At 40.7% G+C, this 21,252-nt stretch overlaps 3 protein-coding genes and 2 non-coding genes across 8 annotated transcripts; 2 read left to right on the top strand and 3 right to left on the bottom strand.

Moving 5' to 3' along the window:
• Positions 1-1,248: 1,248 nt before the first annotated feature.
• Positions 1,249-4,284, bottom strand: LOC135598467 (phospholipase D alpha 1-like). Of its 2 annotated transcripts, none has more exons than XM_065092292.1 (4): positions 4,107-4,284; positions 3,906-3,980; positions 1,910-3,818; positions 1,249-1,842 (listed from the first exon to the last, which is right to left on the bottom strand). In XM_065092292.1, exons 1-4 carry the CDS (start codon positions 4,209-4,211, stop codon positions 1,406-1,408), a joined length of 2,526 nt encoding a protein of 841 aa, XP_064948364.1. In that variant the 5' UTR covers positions 4,212-4,284; the 3' UTR covers positions 1,249-1,405. The 2 variants fall into 2 exon arrangements, with proteins under 2 accessions (XP_064948364.1, XP_064948363.1); XM_065092291.1 differs by having other exon boundaries at positions 1,910-3,830.
• Positions 4,285-6,046: 1,762 nt separating this feature from the next.
• Positions 6,047-16,569, top strand: LOC135598469 (uncharacterized). 3 transcript variants are annotated; one of them, XM_065092295.1, is made up of 5 exons: positions 6,047-6,255; positions 9,968-11,058; positions 12,345-12,619; positions 15,651-16,443; positions 16,543-16,569. In XM_065092295.1, the coding sequence occupies exons 2-4, from the start codon at positions 10,046-10,048 to the stop codon at positions 16,397-16,399; spliced, it is 2,037 nt and encodes a 678-aa protein (XP_064948367.1). In that variant the 5' UTR covers positions 6,047-6,255; positions 9,968-10,045; the 3' UTR covers positions 16,400-16,443; positions 16,543-16,569. The 3 variants fall into 3 exon arrangements, with proteins under 3 accessions (XP_064948367.1, XP_064948368.1, XP_064948366.1); XM_065092296.1 differs by having other exon boundaries at positions 9,968-10,583; positions 10,677-11,058; positions 15,651-16,569; XM_065092294.1 differs by having other exon boundaries at positions 15,651-16,569.
• Positions 16,570-17,903: 1,334 nt separating this feature from the next.
• Positions 17,904-18,035, bottom strand: LOC135599600 (small nucleolar RNA snoR80). The gene has a single exon (XR_010481949.1). It is a non-coding gene; the product is annotated as a small nucleolar RNA snoR80 (small nucleolar RNA).
• A 196-nt stretch (positions 18,036-18,231) lies between these two features.
• On the bottom strand, positions 18,232-18,336 carry LOC135599595 (small nucleolar RNA Z157/R69/R10). Its single transcript, XR_010481944.1, has one exon. It is a non-coding gene; the product is annotated as a small nucleolar RNA Z157/R69/R10 (small nucleolar RNA).
• A 751-nt stretch (positions 18,337-19,087) lies between these two features.
• Positions 19,088-21,091, top strand: LOC135598470 (protein translation factor SUI1 homolog). Its single transcript, XM_065092297.1, has 5 exons — positions 19,088-19,239; positions 19,997-20,089; positions 20,176-20,381; positions 20,519-20,572; positions 20,831-21,091. The coding sequence occupies exons 2-5, from the start codon at positions 20,053-20,055 to the stop codon at positions 20,873-20,875; spliced, it is 342 nt and encodes a 113-aa protein (XP_064948369.1). The 5' UTR covers positions 19,088-19,239; positions 19,997-20,052; the 3' UTR covers positions 20,876-21,091.
• Positions 21,092-21,252: the final 161 nt, after the last annotated feature.

Here is a 21,252-nt window from a genome sequence, read left to right on the forward strand (position 1 = left end):
TGCCAACACTGCCTTAATCGACCTGAATACCAGGAAAGTATATCTGACTTAATAGAAGAGATCGAGACTCAGAACACACATGCCTTTGGTCCGAATGTTGTGCAGCCTGCAGATCAACCAAGTGTTCTTGTGGTAAGGATTGCAACCCTTCATTGTTACCTTTGGCCGATGAAACAAGACTCTCATGGGCAAACTCTGCAGGGGGAGAATAATAGGCAGTGTTTGATAGCTTCACCCAGGCACGGAGCGGGATGCAATTGCAGGAAGTCCAATTGCGTGAAAAATTACTGCGAATGTTTCAAGGTCTGGTGTTACTTTCAATGATAATTCTTTCTTTCTGCCATTAGTTCTTCTTCTTGATGTGGTCTGATGCATATGTTGCCCTCCTCTGCCCTTGTCGCTCTAAAGGCAAAAATGGGATGCTCCAGATTGTGCCACTGTGAAGGCTGCAACAATCCCTTTGACAAGAACAGAACTGGTAAGCATCCACCAACTATTCACTGATGTGTAATATGTCATCAGTAATCGCATTCTGTCACAGGTAAGTCTGACATCATTGCCTTTGCACACACATGTTTTGCTGTACAGGAAGTTTTATGGAGTCTAAGAAGAGAGAAGAAGATTCATATGGTGGAAAGCCATGCTATGAAGATTCTTTTCAAGCTCTTACAGCAGACTCATATCGGTATCTTTTTCTTCCTTCTCACCACAGTGGAATCAGTTTACCTTGTGCTTCAAGTGATCCAGCAGGAAGTAGGAGGGTTGCAGAAGCAGCAAATCCTTCCCCGGCCTTGGGTTCCTTCGGTCAGCTTGCAAGTGCTGATGCACTGCCTGCTGGTTCTTTCCCACACAGTCTGTTCGTGTTTCCTCAACAAAATATAGTTCCTCCTTGGGATCAATCTCCAATCGACTACACCTCATCAGATGTCACAGAACATTCTGCTCGATAGCCACATATAACATCAGATGTTACATTTCCTCTCCTCGATTGGACCAGTGCGGTGGAAGCAATGAATGATCTGCAAACTCGATCCCTTGTTCTGGAATCTTGAATCACAGTTAAAAAGAGTGTCAGGCCATGGTAGATGAAGATTACAACTTGGAGGATATCCATTCAAGATCATTGTTTTCTGGGTGCTGCTTTACTACCTGCTCAGCAGATGCATGGTGGTGATGTCCACTATATATTACCGTTTACTCCATAGTATGCCGATAAAAAACTCTATTTTGCTCTACATATAATCAATATAAGAGTGGTGTCAATCATTCATGTTAATACTGATGAGTCTTACTCAATTCAATCATATAGATTTATAGACTGTATGATTCTATGTGTTTGGAGAGTGTTGCATCGTTTTCAGTCTTCGTCCATTGAAATAACACAAACATATCCACAAAGGAGGCATCACGTGGTGAGAATGGGGGGAAGGTACTCGGACCTTCTCCCAAGAACTCGGGCCTTGGTGTCCGGGAAGACCTCCGACCCCGGCAACGCCGTGATCTTTCCATCGTCGGCGATGTCGATGGGGTAGCTAAGAAGATGGCCTGGCAGGTCATCGAACAGCGCCTCGCTCGCGTACAGATCCCAATTCCTTTTGGCCACCATGTTCACCATGCGAACGCACTCAGCGCTCTGGGGACGGAGGAAGACGTTGTCCACCGTCCCCATGTGCTCGAACCACAGCGCCAACCGAAAGCCGTGGACTTGCCCCCGCGCCGCCTGCCATTCCGATGCCAAATGGCTGGGCTGGTACGCACCCATCGCGATCTCCGAGTCCCTTCCTCCGTCCATGGATCTCTGGTTGATGTTCGCTGAGCCAACGATGATGTACTCGTCGTCCACTGAAACCACGAGTGAGGAATCAATCGTTACGAGAATCACAAGCTGCAGAAGCAAGTTCATGGTTACCTATCATCATCTTGGCGTGCACGTAGATCATGAATCGCCTCGCCTGCTGAGCTCTGCTGTAATCCGTGTCCGGTTCCGGTCGCTCCTCCGGCTGGTACTCGCCCGGCCACTTCCTTCCTTCTCGATTGCCTAAGCAAAAGAAGGAGAGATAGTCCTTGGGGTCCGCTCGAATCCCCTTGGCTCGGAGTGCCTGCGTGATGTCTGTGTACATCATCTCCATCGTCCTCCGCTGCCAGTCCAAGATGGCTTGAACCGACTCGCTCTCGGGGATGCCCTCTGGCCACATCGGGATCACCACGTACGCGGTGAACCGTTCTCCGGCCTCGATCTTGCTCACCACCTTCAGAGAGATCTCCTTGGGGATGAGATGCAGCGCCCCGATGTCCTCGACTTTGATGCCGTCTGCTGCACTCCATCCGTACGAGCTCCCGAGGAAGTACTGGTTCTCGATGTAGATGAACTCCTTGGCTCGGCGGATGGCGTGAATGTAAGCATCCTGGATGCTGCGTTCTATGACATGGTCCTTTCCGGTGACGAGCCCCGCGGAAGCCGCCGCCTCTGGTGTGTCGGGAAATCCAGAGACCGCGCCACCGTCGATCGACCGGAACAACTGGACGCTCCATGCGTCTTCGTCCGCCACAGCGCGAGAGTCGTACTGGTCCGTACGGATGGATGAAATGCGTTCGGGCTGCAGTAGCAGCTCCTCCCCTCCACCCTGCTTTCTCCACCTCTGCTCGAAGTTGCACAGCACGTCCCAAGCGACGGGGCCTTCGAGCCGGCAGTGGATGTCGTGCCAAGGCTCCCTCGGCCCGCCTTTGCGGATCGACGCGCGCTCGAAGTTTGGCTGGTGGAAGTCCGTGCGATGGGTGGTGGCCAGAGTTCGGAAGAGAGAGTGGTACTGCGTGTCGTACCTCCCATCGCACAGATCGATGCCGCCAACGAAGCTCAGGATCGTCCTCTTCCCTCCTCCTGCGGCCTCACCGTCCACGAGCACCGTCTTCTGATGGTGCGTGAACATGGTGGAGATCTGAATGTCCTGCACGTAGCTACTCGCGGCGTCAGGATTACGAGGGCAGAGGACGCAGTGCACGCCCGTGTTCCTGAAGTAGCTCAAGGTGTCCTGGTCGTGCGTGGCCATCAAGCCGTCCTTCTTCAGCGGGCCGAGTCCCAGCGAGGTTCTGTCGTTCCACACCAGCATCAGCACTCGAACACCTTCTCCGGCCTTCCTCACGAGCAGCTCCCCCAGCGTGGCGTCTCCTCCGGCCCTTGGCCTCCGGGGATCCCTCACCAGGCGGATCCCCGTGAAAACCGACCACCCAGTGAGGTAAATGAGATGCCGCGCGCCGGTGATCGCGTCGAAGATGTCCTCCCAGCATCTCTGGGGCTGGTAATCGTGGTGGTACCCATCGCCCAACGGGATCCACGGGATGAACTGGTCTGGTACGTGGGCGTCCTGGTAAAGCCTCACCCTGCAGCCATACCTCTGTGGGAAGAAAGCTCGAGGCACCGCTGTGTGCCTCGGATCAGCGATCCCTCTACCCCAGTTCTGCTCCGGGTCGGCGTCGACGGCCACGTACTGCACCCTCACATGCAGCTTAGCCCCTCGCTCCAGCGGTTTGCGGTCCTCGCCGCAGATCGCCAGCCACCGATCCACCGCCGCGCCATCCACGACGTCCTTCACCGGCAGGTATGCTCTGCCGATGACCGCCGCCCCGACGGCTCTCTCCGCCTTGACGGTGAAGATGATGTACGCCGCGTGGTGCGCGCAGTAGATGTGGAACGACTCGTTCCACCTGAAGGAGTCGACGAGCTCGTCCTTGCTCATCACTCTGGTGCGACCGACCCTGGCCTTCTCCAGGTCGATGGTAGCGTAGACGTTCGCAGAGCCCTCGTTGCCGAATCCCTCCATCTGTTCGACGAGCTGCGTATGCATGATCGACATCAACTCCGAATGATCCAAGCATAATTCAGGGACAAAACGAGGCAATTAATCCACCTTGGGACGGCAGAATGAGACTCTCCTGATCCATGAGAAGCCTTTCAACAGCCTGCTCCTCGAGAAAGTGGAGCTCTCCCATTTGACAGCGGCAATAACACCATGCATAACACATCAGTTGATACGATCTCGACAGCATCAAATAAATGAAAAGCCATGGCTTGAATTGGCATAAATGGAATTGTAGATAGAAAATTATACCTTTTGAATAGAGTTTTGAGTAGTACGATCTCCGCGAGCTTTTAGTAAGGAGTCTGCCTCCAAGATCGATGCTTGCAGGGTTCCATGGAGCAAAATAAACGCCATGGCTTCTCGTCTGTCTGCTGCTCTCTAATACCAAGAAAGGGAAAGATCACATATAAGTATAGTTCTTTCGAGTTATTATTGGTTTAAGATTAAACCAAAAAAAATTATATTGAACATCTCAAAAAGAAAAACACTTATAATATATTGAACTATTCTTTGACTCAGTATCATAGATCTGAACACCGAAGACTTAATGAATCTACTCACCCGTCCCAAGAAAAGGATAACCTACTCCATCCTTAACCACAACACAAGAAAGAGATCTTATTCCAAAGTCATGGACATTCATACTTTAGGAATCTTGTGAAGTGTCTATTCACAAGGTTAGGATCCTTCTTGTTTAGAATGTCAGATTTTGTTAGGATTAGAATGGATTTTGGGAGAGCTTCTCCTTAAATCCTTGTTTGGTCTTCTTCTACCACTTGGAGATCAATCTCAATTGCTTCACATCTTTTAGCTTCATTAGTCGAGTGTCACTTTGGCACTAGTTGTACTTGTAGGGTTTTGGAAAGCTACAAAGTTTGAAGGTTGGATTCTGTTGTCTGTATGTCCTAACTTGTTTTAAATCTATGTACAGTCCGATTCAATTATATGATCTCCTACTACAAACCGAAGGGACATAGAAATCACTCAGAAATATCGTACTGTACTGTTGAGATCCAACAACATTGGTGGCTAAAAATCCTGGAAGATAAGGTTGTGGTTGTTCGACAAGAAAATTTGTTTGGAATCAATTCAACTTCAGTCATCGTTGACAAGAAAATAAGATGAACTGAGACCATAGTCTTACATGACTAGATCAAAGTTTGGGTTACATATATTAGGTTTAGTTCGTAACCTAAGAACTTAAGTTTTTGAGTTGAATCAATACCTAATCTCCATATATGTTAATTTGACTCTCATCATCACCCGACATGACGTGATAGGAAAACTCTTTTATTATGTATATTAGAAAATACTTATGGTTCTTATAGGAATTGTTAGTGTAAACAACTTTAAGCCGCGGCCTCGGGACCGACGTGGCTTGGTTCGGGTTCGAATAGTGGGGGATCTTCTTGGGACGATCTTTGAGACTACAGAAGACCGACTGCGGTGGTCCGATCGCGAAGGGGTCACCGTTTCCTCCGGGAGGGGGCTTCTCGCTTGGGCGTCTAGTGGGAGGCCTCCGTCTTCGCACCTGTACCCAGGTCGGGTCGGGAGAGCTCGGCCCGACCCCTCCGACGATCATGTTAGTGAATAGTCGCAAGGGTTTTTTTTGTTGTCCTCCATCTTCCTCGGAGCGCGAGGGTTTTTATAGTGAAGGTTACCGTTGCCTGATGTGTCCACTCGCAGGGAATAGGATCGTACTCCTGGTAACGTTTAACATCGACGTTGGCGGGGCGTGAAGGATTGAGCCTGAGCAAGATGTTAATGTGCCTCGGTTGACGTTCCGGTCCGTGTTGACCAGGTGCTGTTAGGTTAACAGAGGCGCAAGGTGTCATCTGGGGCAGCTGACGTCAACCTGAGTATTATCGTCATTATTACCCTCATCAGGAATCAACCTAAAACACACTTAATTTTTTACTAAATTATAATATTTTTTAATGTATCAACTAATTAATCGGTAAAGACTTAGTAGAATAATATTATGACTTAAAAATCTATCTAATTTGATGGATCATTTCATCCTATGAACCGAAAAGAATTATACTTTGAGAAAAGCTATGATTTTTTTAGAAAATCAACTGATTATATATATATATATATATATATATATATATATATATATATATATATATATATATATATATATATTGCGTACGATTTTGCGGTTCAAACCGCTAAATTGGATCGAACCAAACTGCAATTAGGGTTTGGTCCTGTCTGCGTGATACGCATTGCTTCGACGTATCGAAACAAGAATTCTCGATCTCCACGGTCGGCGTCGCCTTCACTGGTTTCCCACCGGCTGCCCCATCCATCCTCAGCGTTCCATCCTCCGCCGGCCGCCGGGGTTCGTCAAATCTCATCGGCACCGGCCACCAGCGGTGGCAAGCGATCTAAGGTATGTAAAAGTCTCCTGTTCCTCCTTCCTCCTCGTCTTGGCGGATTATTTGCGCTGGTTCTCTTCTCGCACCCTATGACACATTCGATGACATAGATGAAATCAGAGATCGAAGATGCTTGCTTAGAGTAAGGTTATTCTAGATATGCCTAACATGCCCCTGCCTCTCTTTCTTATTTCTTCCCACTATGGCGTTGAGATGCCGACTGGCTATGGAGGTTTTTATTATATATGGTTGAATTTGCACGACGCAAGGGTGAAATATGTTGGTGATGATCTTGGAATTGATGATCTAAGGTCTGGTGAAACGGAAGTGGAATTGTTCCTGAAATGTGAATCACAATATTCCAAAAGATGCAAATAGGTCACTGTTTTCTAGAAACCGAATGTACCCTAAGCAGCTTTGGTCAAGCATGGAATTACTTGAAACCAAAAGAGTTATGGCTTTCTTTTATCGTCGATATTATTTATTTTACTATACTCACCTATTTACAGGGCAAACACCTGTTGAAGATTTGTACAATCAAAATCATGATTCTAGGGACGGAGAAATTTACACTTTGGCTAGTGAAAACAAACTGTATTTTGGTACCTGTATTAAATTAATAAATCAATCGAGTCAAGAAATTGCGTATTTAGAAGTTGGGTCTGTTTTGTGTTCTGAGATTATGATCTGATTGGATGTATGGTATATGGTCGTTTTATAAATTCAATAATTGCATTGTCATTTTAGTGAAAGCATGCCTGATTTCTTTAGTAGACTCTCTTCAGACTTTTGTGATGTTGTATGCTTTTATTTTCTCCTTCATTTTTTAGCAGTTGGCCAACTGTTTGCTGCAAAGACAAGGCAGGACTAATGAAAGTGATATTCTTCTTGAGATAATTCTATCAAGTGTCTTTAAGGCATTTTTGAGAAGTTCTTGATTTGTCATTTTGTTCTATAGATGGTAAGTACATTAGGTAGTTTTGTGTTCTTTAATGTTCAGAAACACGAGCCCATTATTTTATTGGGAATGAATATGGGTGAAGGAGGGGTGAAGTTGATTCATTTTACTCATCTTTGGCGCGTTTGAAAATCATAGAAACACACTCATGTTTGAGGGTAAAGTTGCATGCATTAACTCTCAGAATCTCACAAAATGACAATAACCTTGTGCCTTGAGATGTTATTTTTTCTATTTAAGTCCCAATGTCTAATAGCACTCTTGTTCTTTTTCTTGCTATGAAATCTAATTGTTTCAGAAGTTAAATTCAATAAAATAAAATGTAGTGACCTTTGAATCTTGAACCAGCCAATCATGTCATATTGCTGAAATCCTTTTATCCTGATCAAAATTGTCTTCTATGTCATTGAATGGGCAATGTGGACGCACCCAAATTTCTTAGCTTGTTACAAATTGGGGACCGACCATCCGTTGTATTATGCCTTCTCCCAGAAAATGTGTGTTTTCTATCCCATACATCCATTTTCATCATATATGCTTTAATAACTAAACTCAACAACTTCATGTCTTCACTTGTACTTTTATATCCTGCAGAGGACTATGGTCATAATCCATGGAATCATACATACGTCGATGCATATATCCATGGTCAGGGTGTGATAGATAAGCTTCTTTGTGAAATTGAGGATCAACAGGTACAGGACTTTAAAACAAGGCAAGGAAAAGAATAATCAAGGATCGGTCTTCCTAGTGTTGATAAATTTGTACTGATAAACAAATTGTGAAACCGCAACAAATATACTGGGAAAAACAATAAAACCAACAGTAGTTAAAGTGAAGATCAGAAAAATTCTCCTTCGTAATCCTTTTTTAAAAAAAATTCAAATGTTTATACTTAGTATCCACAGTGTCAATTTGATCAATTTGTTTAGAATGTTTTGTTGGGTTCATGGGTAAAAAGTATTGACTGCATGGCTACTCAATTTGGGCTGTGGTGAAGCATATGTTCTTCTAAAAATTGACCACTAGCTATATGGCTCAGTTTGGATCAACTTTCTAAAGACTATTTTTTGGATCGGAATCAGCCTTGTATGTACGTAATATCCCATCTCAACTTACCATTACTAGCTGTCTGGGTGAGAAATATGATAACATAAGATGTGACAAATAAAGAAAAATAAATGCATACTAAATTGCAAGACAATTTTTGTCTTCTATGCTAGGAATGTGAATGTATTTTTCAAATTAATTTTGTGTTATAAGAAATAACAATGACATAAGATGTGACAAAGAAAGAAAAATAAATGAATACTAAATTGCAAGACAATTTTAGTCTTCTATGCCAGGAATGTGAATGCATTTTCAAATTAATTTTGAGCTATATTTCTCTCTCTTCTCCATTTTAGTAGCACACTCTCTGCTTCATCTTGATCAAAGTATCAAGGTGGTAAATTTCTTCAGTTTGACTGTCATTTATTTTATTTTTCTTGTTTCTTCTTGGTACAGCTATTCCTCTGTGTATTTTCATTTGGTTTTTACTTATAAAAATTGCCCTTTTATGCTACTGGTATATTTTCTTTTTTATCAGTTCGCTAAGTTTATTTACTCTTCAGCAGGTCTTTTCCCTTGACATAAGTATCAAAGCACTAAATTTCTTTGGTTTGTTGAGTTTATTGCTTTATTTCTATGATTTTCTTGACTCAGCAGCCCCAAATTGGAATCTCTCTAGGTTTCTATCTAGAATTTATTCTACAGATTGTATTATTTGACTTTGGAAGGATTTTTGACCGAGAAAGAATTATTGGCAAAACTTTTCTGTTCAGGGCTTTGTGCATCAAACAGAAATTTCTTCTTTCAGTTCTTACAGAATTTTCTCTGTATATCGTATATACCCAGACAGCAAGGTTGTGATTGTTGTTTATGAATACACATCGAATCAGGATAGTGATGAACATTGCATGTTAGATAGAGCATTTATGGATTTTGTTCTTTCTTGAAAGCATTCCCACATTCTTCGTATATATACTTTCAGTATTCCTGGGATACTTTAGAGGTGGACTTTTGGAATAGAAAAGTTGTATCTTTGACTTGTTAGATAGAGCATTTATGGATTTTGTTCTTTCTTGAAAGCTTTCCCACATTCTTTGTATATATACTTTCAGTATTCCTAGGATACTTTAGAGGTGGACTTTTGGAATATAAAAATTGTATCTTTGACTTGTTAGATAGAGGCATAGAGCATTTATGGATTTTGTTCTTTCTTGAAAGCTTTCCCACATCCTTGGTGTATATAGTTTCAGTATTCCTGGGATACTTTAGAGATGGACTTTTGGAATAGAAAAGTTGAGTCTTTGACTTGCTAATCGTGTATTGTTTTTTTCTTGTTAATTTCTCTCTGCTTTTTGATAACTTTCCTCTTCATGTTATTTATGGAATAGAAAGCTTCCCACTTTGTATATATCACTTTATACCTTGTCAAATAGACCTCTTCTTCTACTGTTAAATGTTAATACTGGATTTCTGTGGAGAATTATTGTGGGATTTCTTGATATGTCTGAATTATAGGGTATTCTTTATTGGCTTGGATTGCCACTTCATGAATTTGGCTATCAATTGAATGAGCACCAATTTCTTTTTGAACTATGATTTATCTATTGTTATGCTATACCTAGTATCTACATTAGTTTCATAAGGAACCTGTGTTCTGTCCTTTTACGTCACTTTATTTGCACCCTTTTGTTGCTTATTATTGTTACTGGTGCTTTTAGGTCTATTTTTTTTTATAAAGGAGGAAACACTATCAACACTCAGCATCAAGTTTTGGATTCCACTTAAATAACATATTGATGGATCGACAACCTCCTGAGTACGCAACAGCGATGGCCTTTGCTCAGCAACAACAACAGCAGGCAAACATGCCATCACAACAACAGTTTGGATTCCATCCACAAACTCAACAATTTCCACACCAAGTACATGGGCCTGCTTTCTTGCCTCATCCCTCTCTTCAACAATTCCCTCCTTATCATCGTCCTTTTCCATTGCCACAGCAGCTCTATCCTCATCTCCCCCTCAATCTCCAACAACAACAACAACAACAACCACCACCTTCCTTTGCGCCTCACAATCCACCCCCTCATCTCATGCCTCCACCTGCTTACTCACACCCATATGAGTCAGCTCCTCCACCAGCTGCACCTCCTTCAGATCCTGAGCTCCAGAAGCGGATTGATAAACTAGTTGAATATGCTGTCAAAAATGGCCCTGAATTTGAAGCTATGATTCGCGATAAGCAACATGATAATCCTGCTTACAGCTTCCTGTTTGGTGGTGAGGGTCATAATTACTATAGATACAAGCTCTGGCTGTCAAAACGGCAATCTGGTGCACCCTTCAACCATTCTTTCACTCCTTCATCGATGCCTATGATGCCTAATTCCGTGTTAAATTCGTCTGCCCTAAATCTTCCTCCCTTAGGCACTGCAGTTGGTCCTACAGGTTCTTTGTTGGGAGCATCTCAGTTACATCAACCTTCTTATCCACCCTTTTATGATCAGCATCAACCAGTGCACTCCCAAACATTCATCGGACAACCTCGAGCTGATTATGAACCATCAACTAAGTCATTTAAGGGGCTATCAGGGCCACTTCCATCTGATGTTGCTGCAGAGCTTAATAGTGTGCTTGCGAATCTTTCCGGCACCAAGGAATCAATTAAGGGAGCCAAAATGTGGTTTATGCAAAGATCGCCTTTTGCACCGGCTCTGGCTGAAGCCCTTAGGGATGGTGTCTTTTCTTTGGATGATTCTGAGAGACAGATACATATAATTTTTCTAGTCAATGATATTCTGTTTGAGAGGTATTAATGATCATTCACTTATCTGTTCATCGTGTTATCTTTTAGCAGTAAGCAATCAGTATATGCTTTGGTTATGAATAATCTGCTTTTTGTTCAATTTTATGAACTGTTTATTTTGTTGTCTGTGCAACTATTTCTAGTGTACGTACATGAGGTTCTTATGTAATTTTTAGATAATGCTTATTGAGCATCTTTTATTTCTTTCTCCTGATGTTATAGTTTTTCATATTGTTTTTTCTTTGCTGTAGCTGGCCCTACTTGCTTTGTTGAAGATAGTTTATGATGTTTCATAGTTTTAATTTGCATCGGTGGAGACCCAAGTATTTCTGTAAAGATTTTTACCTTCTATTTTTCCAGCAAACTAGCAGATCATTGTTAAAACATGTCTGTAAGCTTACTCATTGGTAGGAACTTGCAGATGTTATATTCCAAGATCCAGATGACATATAATAAGTCGGTTAACTGCACTATGGGCATGATAATATATAACATTGTGTAGCAACATGACAGAGCCAAGGGGAAGAATTACTTATCTTACTTCAAGGATCACAGGGTCCTGATCAAGCCCAATTGTATATTTAAGACCATGAAATTGTTGTGTTGACTTGTTTGGTTAGCCCTTTTTTTGGAATGATTGAAAAATAGGCAAGGTTTCTCCAGTTTGGTCAGTCGAAAATTTATTAAGTTGGAATTAGTTCATCATTGTGATGGTGTGCGGTCAACTGGGATCAACAAGATTGGATTATCCCTTTGATCTTATTAAAATCAAGGTGTCTGGATCTGGAGGGAATGGCCTCATTTGGTCAGGATTGACCAATCCTGCAAACCACCACTGTCTATTGTTGACTGCTGTAACTGCAAGCGGTTACACCATAAGTTGAACATGGTGTGATTGATCACTTGCATCTTTAGCAGCATAGTGGCACAACTGTCAAGGAACTTAATCTACTGAAATTACTAAATATCTGTCTAATATTGCATGTGTAAATATTTTTATACTATGTATGTAATATGCATGCATATTGGCAATTAAGATGGACAAATCCCATGAACCTTGATTCAATGAATAAATGGGTGTTTCAAATATATGTTGTGCTGCGTGGATTTACTTTTCCTTCCCTCTAAAGTACCTCCATTTCTATTACTGTTTATTGTTTGCTTATTTCTGTTATATGTTTGAACTGATTAGTCTTCAGTAGGAAACTACCCTTCAAATTCTTCATTTTCAATGGTTACTCCAGTACTAATTTTATTTTTGCCCCTTTTATGTTAACACTGTGATGCAGCTTGCAACGTCGGATCAATCCTCAAGAACTGGACAATGAAGCACTTGCATTTAGACCTGTGTTAGGATCCATGCTTGCAAGAATTTACAATAACCCACATAACAAAGATGCTAATCAACCTCGTCTGGAGAAGATTTTACATTTTTGGGCATCAAAAGAAGTTTATGACCAGGAAACTATTATGAGTCTTGAGAGGGAAATGACTGGTGGATTACCATTTCGGTCAGCAGCACAGAAGGAACTGATAGCTGGATCGGATCCCTCGAGTTTCACAGGTCTCACTTGATCTTATTTATTTGCACTACATTTCTGCATGCAAAATAATGACGTAGTATTAGTTCAATTATTACTTTATTTTGTGGTGCTTGTTTAAACACTTAAATGAACCTTACCCTTTATATCTTCGCTCCTTTTTTTGTCTTAATAAAAATTCTGAACTTCTTTATTACTTTCAGCCATGATCATATTGATGTGAGATCCTTCCCACTGCAATATCATGGTTTCTTTTCTTTCAGAGAAACTTTTGGGGGGGAATTATTATGGTTTTAATGCACCAAGTAGGCGGAGCAGTTTTTTTTTTCCCGAGTACAAAAGTGATGATATTTCATACAGTTGAATATGTTAACTTGCTTTGAGCTCTGTGTCAGTTGGTTTGCTATTTTTTTGCTTATCTACAGAATGTCACTGTTTCTGAACTGCAGAAAATCCTTCTGCAATTTTTTTCTCCAATGTACACTGTTAATGACATGGACTAGTTCCAGGCCATAATCATTGGAAAGATATAATATATGAGATTTGCTGCAATCTCCTGTTGTTTCTTGATATTCTTTCTTACAAATATTAATATTTGATATAAGTAGGCTGATTATCCTGATTATCCTAAGGCATAAAATTGCATCAGCTTCTGATTATCCTGTAGCCATAGTTACCAGAATGTACATATTTCATCACAAGGCTATTGTTCACAATTAGCTTCAATTTATGGCAATTTAAACAATTGACTGACCACAAGTTTGCTTAAGTCATCTTTTAAGTACTTCAGAACTTCGAATAACCTCCATCATCCTAATGATCTCATGTTATGCCAATTTGCATTATTCATGTTTTCATGCTGGAAGAGGTTCTCTGGGTCGTCATTTTTTGCTTTGATTTTTACCATGCCATATTTGGTGGTTGGTCTATTGTTTGTGTAATGAATCAGAAAAATTACAGTCTATGGTGATTTCATTAACCCACTTAAGCATATTATCTATTTCCTGGCTATAACATATTTAAATCGACAGTTAGAAGTGCATGTAGTTTCTATTTATTTTGGTCTTCAGATTTAACACAGTGATTCAGTTGAGCATTAAATATTTCTTTACTATAGCATTCATAGATTGATAGTGTCAAATCAATGCCACATCATCAATCACCAGATGAGCAGAACTTTGATTTCATTGACCCTCTTAGCATGCCATATTTGGCAGTTGGTCTATTGTTTGTGTTAGATTTAATAATCATAGACTTGTTTGTAAAATTAGAGCTAGTGAAGTAAAAGATGTCTAAAAATAAAAAGATAACAGTAGCTACAGTAGCTAACAGTAGCTAAAAGTGTGAAAAAGTTTAGGGGACAAGGGAATAACTTGGTTAACTAACTTATTTAACAAAATTATGAGATTAAAAAAGATGTCTTGTGAATGGAAAAAGAATTTTTTAATGTCAATTTACAAGAATAAGGGTGACATTCAAAACTATTCTAATTATAGGGGATTTAAAATCGTGAGTCATACCATGAAACTTTGAAAAAAAGTTATCGAAAGTAGCATAAGATTTGAAACAAGTATTTTTGAAATTTAATTTGATTTTATGCTTGAAAGATAAATAATTGAAATTATTTATTTATTAAAATCAAGGTATGCAATACCGTATCGTATCGATGTTTCGAGGTTGGCTCGGTACAATATGGTACCGGTGTACCGAGCGGTACACCAGGGTGTATCGAATATTTTTATATATTTTCTTCTTTACTGTAGCACTACTACAGTGTACTACTGTAGCACTGTAGCATGCTTCGTCCGGTACCGGGCGGTCCGTGTACCGGTATGTCGTCGGACCAGTACGTACCGCCCATATCGGGTGGTACCATTCGGTACTGCATACCATGATTAAAATCAAGGTTCGCCGTACCGTACCGTACCGGCGTTTCGACCCGCGCTCGGTACGGTACGGTACGGGTGTACTGACCGGTATACCGAGGTGTACCGAGCGGTACACCCGGGTGTGCCGAGCACTGTAGCAGTGCTACAGTGCTACAGTACTGCTACAGTACCGGAACGGTAAGAGGCGGTCCGCGTACCGAAAGTCTGTCGGACCGGTACGTACCGCCCGTACCGGGCGGTACTGTTCGGTACGGCAAACCATGATTAAAATAACTAATGAAAAAGCATAGAGAGAAAAAGAAATATTTGCATATTGTTTTTATTTACTTAGGGATACGATAGAGTTCCTTGAGAATTATTATGGTGGGTTTTTAAATAGAAAGATTGATCTACTAATTATAGTGATGTTATTAAGGGTATGTATAATAATGTAGCTACTAGTGTTAGAACCATAGAGAGTATATCTTTAAGATTAAAAGAAAAATTTTATAAGATAATTGTGAGATCAGTAATGCTTTATGGTTTTGAGTGTTGGGCAGTTAAAAAGTAACATTTACAAAATGTGTATTGTTGAGAAGGATATATGGAGTTACTAGGAAAGATAGAGAAAAATATGTTTATTCATGAACAATTAGGTACACTTCGATAAAGGACAAGATGAGAGAGAATTATTTAAAATGATATGAGCATATGCTTAGGAGACCTATGAATGTGGTAGTTAAAAACGAAATGATTATTGTTAGTGGTAAGAGGAGAGACAGAGAAAGACCTAAAAAAACTTTAGTGGAAACTATAAATAAATATTCAAATACTCTAAACTTAACTAAGCAAATAACCTTTTATAGATCTCAATGGCATCCAAAGATCCATGTAGTCGATCCCAAATAGTCGAGGCTTACGGTTTTGTTGTTGTTGTTATTGTTGGTCTATTGTTTGTGTTATAATTTATAAAAATTACATTTAATGATGTTTTCATTGATTCACTTAAGCATTAACTATTTCATGGCTATAGCTTTTTTGATTAAAGTGGGAATTGCATGCGTTTTTTGTCCTGTTGGTCTTCAGGTTTAACAGTTAACACAATTGTTCAGTTAAGCATCAAATATTTTTTGGCTATTAAATTGAGACCGAGAAATTCACCTCTTTTGTTTGTTATGTTCTGCAGGTGTAACTGCTCATCAATGGCCGGATAAGCAAAGCTCTGATTTGGGTTCCCTTGGTCAACAAGATACCAATAAACATTTTCCTCCAACTTCAGCTTTGCCATTTGCACCCGCTGTGAGTCAGCAACTCGCAATGAACCAACTACCCAGTGGTGTTTATCCACCTGCTGCTCAGACATCTCTTTCAGGAACACTACTAATTCAGACACCCATAGCTCAACTGCAACCCAACGCTGCACCTAGCACAACCGATCAAGCTCCTCCACCTTATCCACTATTTCCACCTGGCCTTATCCCTGGCATGGTGCGGAAGATGCAGATTGGTAGTGGTGTACCCTACTCTCCTTTGAGCCCTCTTGATATTCCAACGGTGATTCCCCCGTCCACTGTGCCTCCTTCAGAGACTCTTGATCGTGTCTCCAAGTTCTTTAAGGAGATCGGGGAGGTCAACCCATCAGAAGGACCAATGAGACAGTCTGAATCAAAAGATGAATACCAAGAGTATGAGAGGGAATCTCCTGTTCGAAAGGGAGGGGCATGCATTCCTCCACCTACTAACCTGCAACTGGACCCTGAAACTGGAGCATATGCCGATGGGAGTGTAGACCGAAGTAGTTCAGGGAGATTGGGACTTGGAGCCACTGCAAATCCCAATGAGGTGAGCCAGTACGATGATGTCTACACTTCCTATCGAAAGCAGCGAAGCACCAACTATCATTCTTCTATGAGTGCGAAAGCTGGAACTAGGTGAGGAGGATATTCATGCAACCTTCTTTAGAACTCTGTTTAAACATGGTATGTATCTTACAATAGTGATTCATGAAAATCTTGCTAAGTTTGCTTCTGTTGATGTTTTTTACTTGCTTGTATCGAGTAATATTTTGACATCTTTAGTTTCAGAGGTTGACAGCCTTCTTTGAATATTTCTCGCTAACAATCTCACACCATATAGAGCTGGAGATGCAGTAGGTATCAATTTCTGAACTCTTGTTACATTGTAGATTAGAAGGTGAAATTGAAGTCTCTTGCCGATCCTTCAGCTGTGTCAGAAGCTTTAGATGTATGGTAAGAATGTCGCCATATGTTTATAAGCGTCCAGCTAAATTATTGTACATCGTCAAGAAGGCTTTGTACTGTTTTTAGGCATTTTTAATTAATGTCGTCATTAAAGCAAAAACATTAATATTTTTCTGATCTGGTTGATCATTATATTTTTTCTTAAGAGTACAGATCGAGAAATTGGCATATGCCCTTGTAAATGATGCTTATGAGGATTATTTTATGACTGGTTGATACATACATATATGTGTGCACACGAGTGTTTGCATGCATCTCAAAATAAAAAGATCATTTGAAGGGTTATTATTTGCTTCAATCTTTTGCATGTGGTCCTTTTCTCATACGCAAAGAGGTAGTTCCTAAAGCTTTTGATTACCTTCTTCTATCTGATTTATATGATCTAAAAATTAAAAAAATACAAACATAAGATTTTGATGAATTGGAAGAAAATTAAAATACCTTCATTGTCTACATGATTTAATTTGATGTTAGCTTGTCAAGCAGCCTAATACAGGCTGATAGATTTGATTGTGGGCTTGATAAGGCGCAGAAAAAAAAACATAAAAAATTCGTTATTCATCTTCTACTAGATTTCCAACTTGGATTTCCAGCTTTTTTTTATTGTGGGAGCATTTATCTACTATAAACTACTCCTTCCATATATAAGTACTACAGTCATCTTGCTTGAATCCATATGCATGAGTTAGAGGATTCTTCTTCCGGTGGTCTTTAAAATTGGTAATGCTGGGAAATTAAAATAATATGAGGTGCTGTGAAATTTGATGCCGCAAGAATCTGCATCTCATATTAGACATTGGTTTCTCATGTTCTGTTTTCTTAAGTAGTTTTATATGATGACGTATTTATCTCATTTGGCTTCAAAAATTAGATCGTCTTCAATATGCTTTTCTGAATGCCTAGTAATATTTATTTTTTGTTAAACAACCATATTGTGGTCTGATCTTTAACAAACTCTGCCAGTAATTGAAATTAAATCAGATGCTAAAGTTCAAAAACAAGTAGACAACTAAAAAAAACACATTTTCTAAGGGTTTAAAGTCAATTTTACAAGAAGATCAAAAAACACTATACGAAGAAACAGATTGCTTATCAGAAGCAATTTATTGGTATTTAATGTATGGAGACCAAAGTCATAATCTGATAGAAAGGTTTTTAAAGCAGAATTATATGAAAGAATGTGTACGTGGCGTTTCCAGGATTAAAATGGCACCGGAATCAAGCCACTAATCAGGATGACCACACTTTACATTAACTCTAGCGCCCGAGCCATTATACCGAGAGGAACACCACCATCCCCCAGAATTGGTAATGGACGCATCCCTTTCAACTTCCACTACATTAAGATGCAAGTTTAACCAACAACAAAAAAAACAAAAGTATGTTTGTTTTTTCTCGTAAAATACAAAAACAAAAGCACAAAAAACATAGAAATCTATGAGATCTAAGAAAGACTGATTTGGGTCTCCGTTGTTGTTGTCGATTCTCGGATCGAGGTCCGAGAGTGGTTGAGCTCAGACAGCCAAGGGTTAGTCTTCAACTACTGGCGCAAATGAATGGCCACGAATCAGAAACTCTAGTCCACAAAAATAGCATCATCACAGCCCAACCAATTTGCAAACTGATCTCCGAATCAAGAAAGAAGAGAACAAGGACGAGGAAAACGAATCGAAGGGGAAAAGTACGAGAATACCGAACCAAGAGAGAACAGAAGAAGTACGAGAATCCACTAATCACAAGGAACAAACAGTGACGATGACGATCTTGAGCGCCGAGGAGCAGGAGGCCGAAGCCGGTGACGGAGTCGAATATGTTTTGGGAGGCCTTTTATAGGGGATTGTGTTAGGAACTAGGGTTTCGACGAAGACTGATCTCAGCCGTGGAAGTCCATCGGACGGATGATGGTGGGATATGGTGAACCGGGTCGCCTCAGACCGGCTCTGTGTTGGGTCGGGCGGCCCAACAACCTCTAAACGATACTAAAAATATTATTTCGTATTTTTCGTATTAAACATTTATTTTTGGTACACAGCAATTTCATGGAAAAGGTTTCCTGTCAGGATTTTTTTTCTATTTTTTGAAGTTAATTTGATTGGAAGAGGACGATCAACGCCGTCCATACGATCATTTCTCTTCATCAAGACGCTCACTATTCTTAAAGCAAGCGGACCTTTCCAGACGAAGTCAGTTCCGACCCCAACATGTTGATAGTTACGTCTGTTGCACCCTTTTACTTGCGTCCGCCTAATATAATCTATGCGCCACAACGAATCCACGCCCTTCATAGCTACGAAGTTCTTCATCTTGATGAAATCGAACGGTTGAGAATAGATCCGCGTATAATTTGTACACGGGTAATCCGTGTCTTCTCTGTATGCGAAGGATAAGGCCTCGCTTCTTCTGCCACCGCATTCCCGGCTTGAAGCGGGAGGTTCTGGATTGTTCTCGCCTCTCCCGAGTTCTTCGTGCGTCGGTCGGAGATTTCACAGGTTCTGAGGTCTCATCCGCGGTCAGGTACCGGAATTCCCTTCTTTTCTCGATATTTTTGTTTGTTTTGATGGAGGAATGATGGCGTTGTGCTTGTTATTCTTGATTCCCCTCTTGACTTTGGGGACTTGTGTCAACTTAGGGTTTTTCTTTGTTCTAATTGGTAATTTTGGTGTTTTATTTGGTCAATTCGGTGTGGCTTGTGTTGTGTTGTGATCTGATGTTTTTGGGGACGTGAGATATCTTGATCCACTGACATGGTACGGTCTATGAGTTTCCTTTGATTGGAATGGATGATGGTGTTCAGACTTGGACTGGTGCTGCTATTTGTTCCATTTGTTCGTGCTTAGATTTAGTGTTTGGAGCCTAGGATTGTTTTTGTCCCTGATGTTCTGGAGATTTTCATGAAAGTGGCTTTACTTGGATGGATTAGATGACTTAATTTTGGTGTAAAAATATGACTTTTGCTTGATATTTAGCAGAAGCCATCCTTTTAAAGTGGCAAGTTCTTATGGCACATACAGACATATCAGCATCATCTGTTTTTTATTTGAATCTGTGTATCTTGATAAACACAAAATTGATTTGGTATATTCCTTGTAGCTATTATGTTGTTGAACCTTTTTCCTTCTGCACCACATCAGAATTAGACAAATAAAAGATTCTTCTTACTTTGAAAAGACAAGGAAACAGAATCATCATACTCTGATTCTTTCACTTGAGTTGCACCATCTTTTTCTTGCAAGTGGAAGTTTAACATTGTTTGGCTTTTACATTTTTTCAGCTCCGACTATAAAACAAAAGTTACTGTTGTGTGATTTCCTCGATTCTTAAGAGTTCATGTCTGATCTGGACGTGCAGCTCCCTACTGCTTTTGGTGAGTTGACTAGACAAATATACTTGAAACTGATCGGGGGATTATTGATAAAAATCAAGCTAAAACCTTTCCTCCATTGCATACAGATCCTTTTGCTGAGGCGAATGCTGACGATTCAGGTGTTGGTGCAAAGGAGTATGTGCACGTCCGTGTACAGCAGCGGAATGGCAGGAAGTGTCTAACCACTGTGCAGGGATTAAAGAAAGAGTTCAGCTACAACAAGATCCTGAAGGACCTTAAGAAAGAGTTCTGCTGTAATGGAACCGTTGTCCAGGACCCAGAGCTAGGCCAGGTACTTGTATTCTTCTAGTTAGTTGTTGCTTCTGATGCAAATCTTCTCGTGTATATATATGTACTTTATCACTTATGTGATAATATTGTCGATTGTTTGTCGAGTATCTTATGCATCGTATTTTATGTTGCTTATAGGTGATTCAGCTCCAAGGTGATCAGCGGAAGAATGTTTCTTCCTTTTTAGTTCAGGTGCAGTATATCACATCTTTATTTCTCGACAATTATTATATTATCGTTTCAGGTCTTTTTCCTTCATGTTGTGTTTTTTTTCTTTTCACTTTCTAAGCGTGATTAGCGTGCAACTGTGGACTAACCCTTTGCTGCTTGCTCGGTGAGCATCAGTTGCAACGACGAGCATGTCCACCTGTTGAATGGATCGGGTATAGATGATGTTAAGATATGGATATGGATTTCCAAGGCTCACTGGATAATGTTCTTTTGGTGCAGGCTGGTATTGTGAAGAAAGAACACATCAAGATCCATGGTTTCTAGGTGTACCTCCACCCAAAGTTGCTCATCTTCTCATGGCTTGTGTGTGTCAGCTAGTGGACATGGTGTGATTGGAGTTACTGCATGTCTCTTGTCTGAGTGGGACCAGTTCTCTTTGTCTTCTTAACTGTTTCAGACATGATTTTGGTACCGACGTTTTGTGTTTACCATGCAATGCAAATAATATGAAGCGTGCCAGTGAGACTACGATTTGGTTCATGACTCTTTGATCAGACACTCGTATGTCATCAATCGGTTGCGTGGAGACTCCGATTGCAGGTTTGATGAAAACGCTTTTTCGATAACTTATTGGCATTCTCAATATGAAGCATGCGAGTGAGACTACAAGTAGGTTCATTCGTTACTCGTTGATCTGACTC

Source organism: Musa acuminata, chromosome BXJ2-1 (assembly GCF_036884655.1).
Source record: "Musa acuminata AAA Group cultivar baxijiao chromosome BXJ2-1, Cavendish_Baxijiao_AAA, whole genome shotgun sequence".
Classification (NCBI taxonomy): domain Eukaryota; kingdom Viridiplantae; phylum Streptophyta; class Magnoliopsida; order Zingiberales; family Musaceae; genus Musa; species Musa acuminata.

Coding starts and splice junctions, on each gene's coding strand:
- LOC135598467 (XM_065092291.1), bottom strand. CDS start 4,211: ATGGCGTTTATTTTGCTCCATGGAACCCTGCAAGCATCGATCTTGGAG. Junction 3,831..3,905: donor TCTCATTCTGCCGTCCCAAG/GTGGATTAATTG, acceptor ATGCATACGCAG/CTCGTCGAACAGATGGAGGG. Junction 1,843..1,909: donor GCACGCCAAGATGATGATAG/GTAACCATGAAC, acceptor TCGTGGTTTCAG/TGGACGACGAGTACATCATC.
- LOC135598469 (XM_065092294.1), top strand. CDS start 10,046: ATGGATCGACAACCTCCTGAGTACGCAACAGCGATGGCCTTTGCTCAG. Junction 11,059..12,344: donor AATGATATTCTGTTTGAGAG/GTATTAATGATC, acceptor ACTGTGATGCAG/CTTGCAACGTCGGATCAATC. Junction 12,620..15,650: donor GGATCCCTCGAGTTTCACAG/GTCTCACTTGAT, acceptor TATGTTCTGCAG/GTGTAACTGCTCATCAATGG.
- LOC135598470 (XM_065092297.1), top strand. CDS start 20,053: ATGTCTGATCTGGACGTGCAGCTCCCTACTGCTTTTG. Junction 20,090..20,175: donor GCAGCTCCCTACTGCTTTTG/GTGAGTTGACTA, acceptor CATTGCATACAG/ATCCTTTTGCTGAGGCGAAT. Junction 20,382..20,518: donor AGGACCCAGAGCTAGGCCAG/GTACTTGTATTC, acceptor TGTTGCTTATAG/GTGATTCAGCTCCAAGGTGA.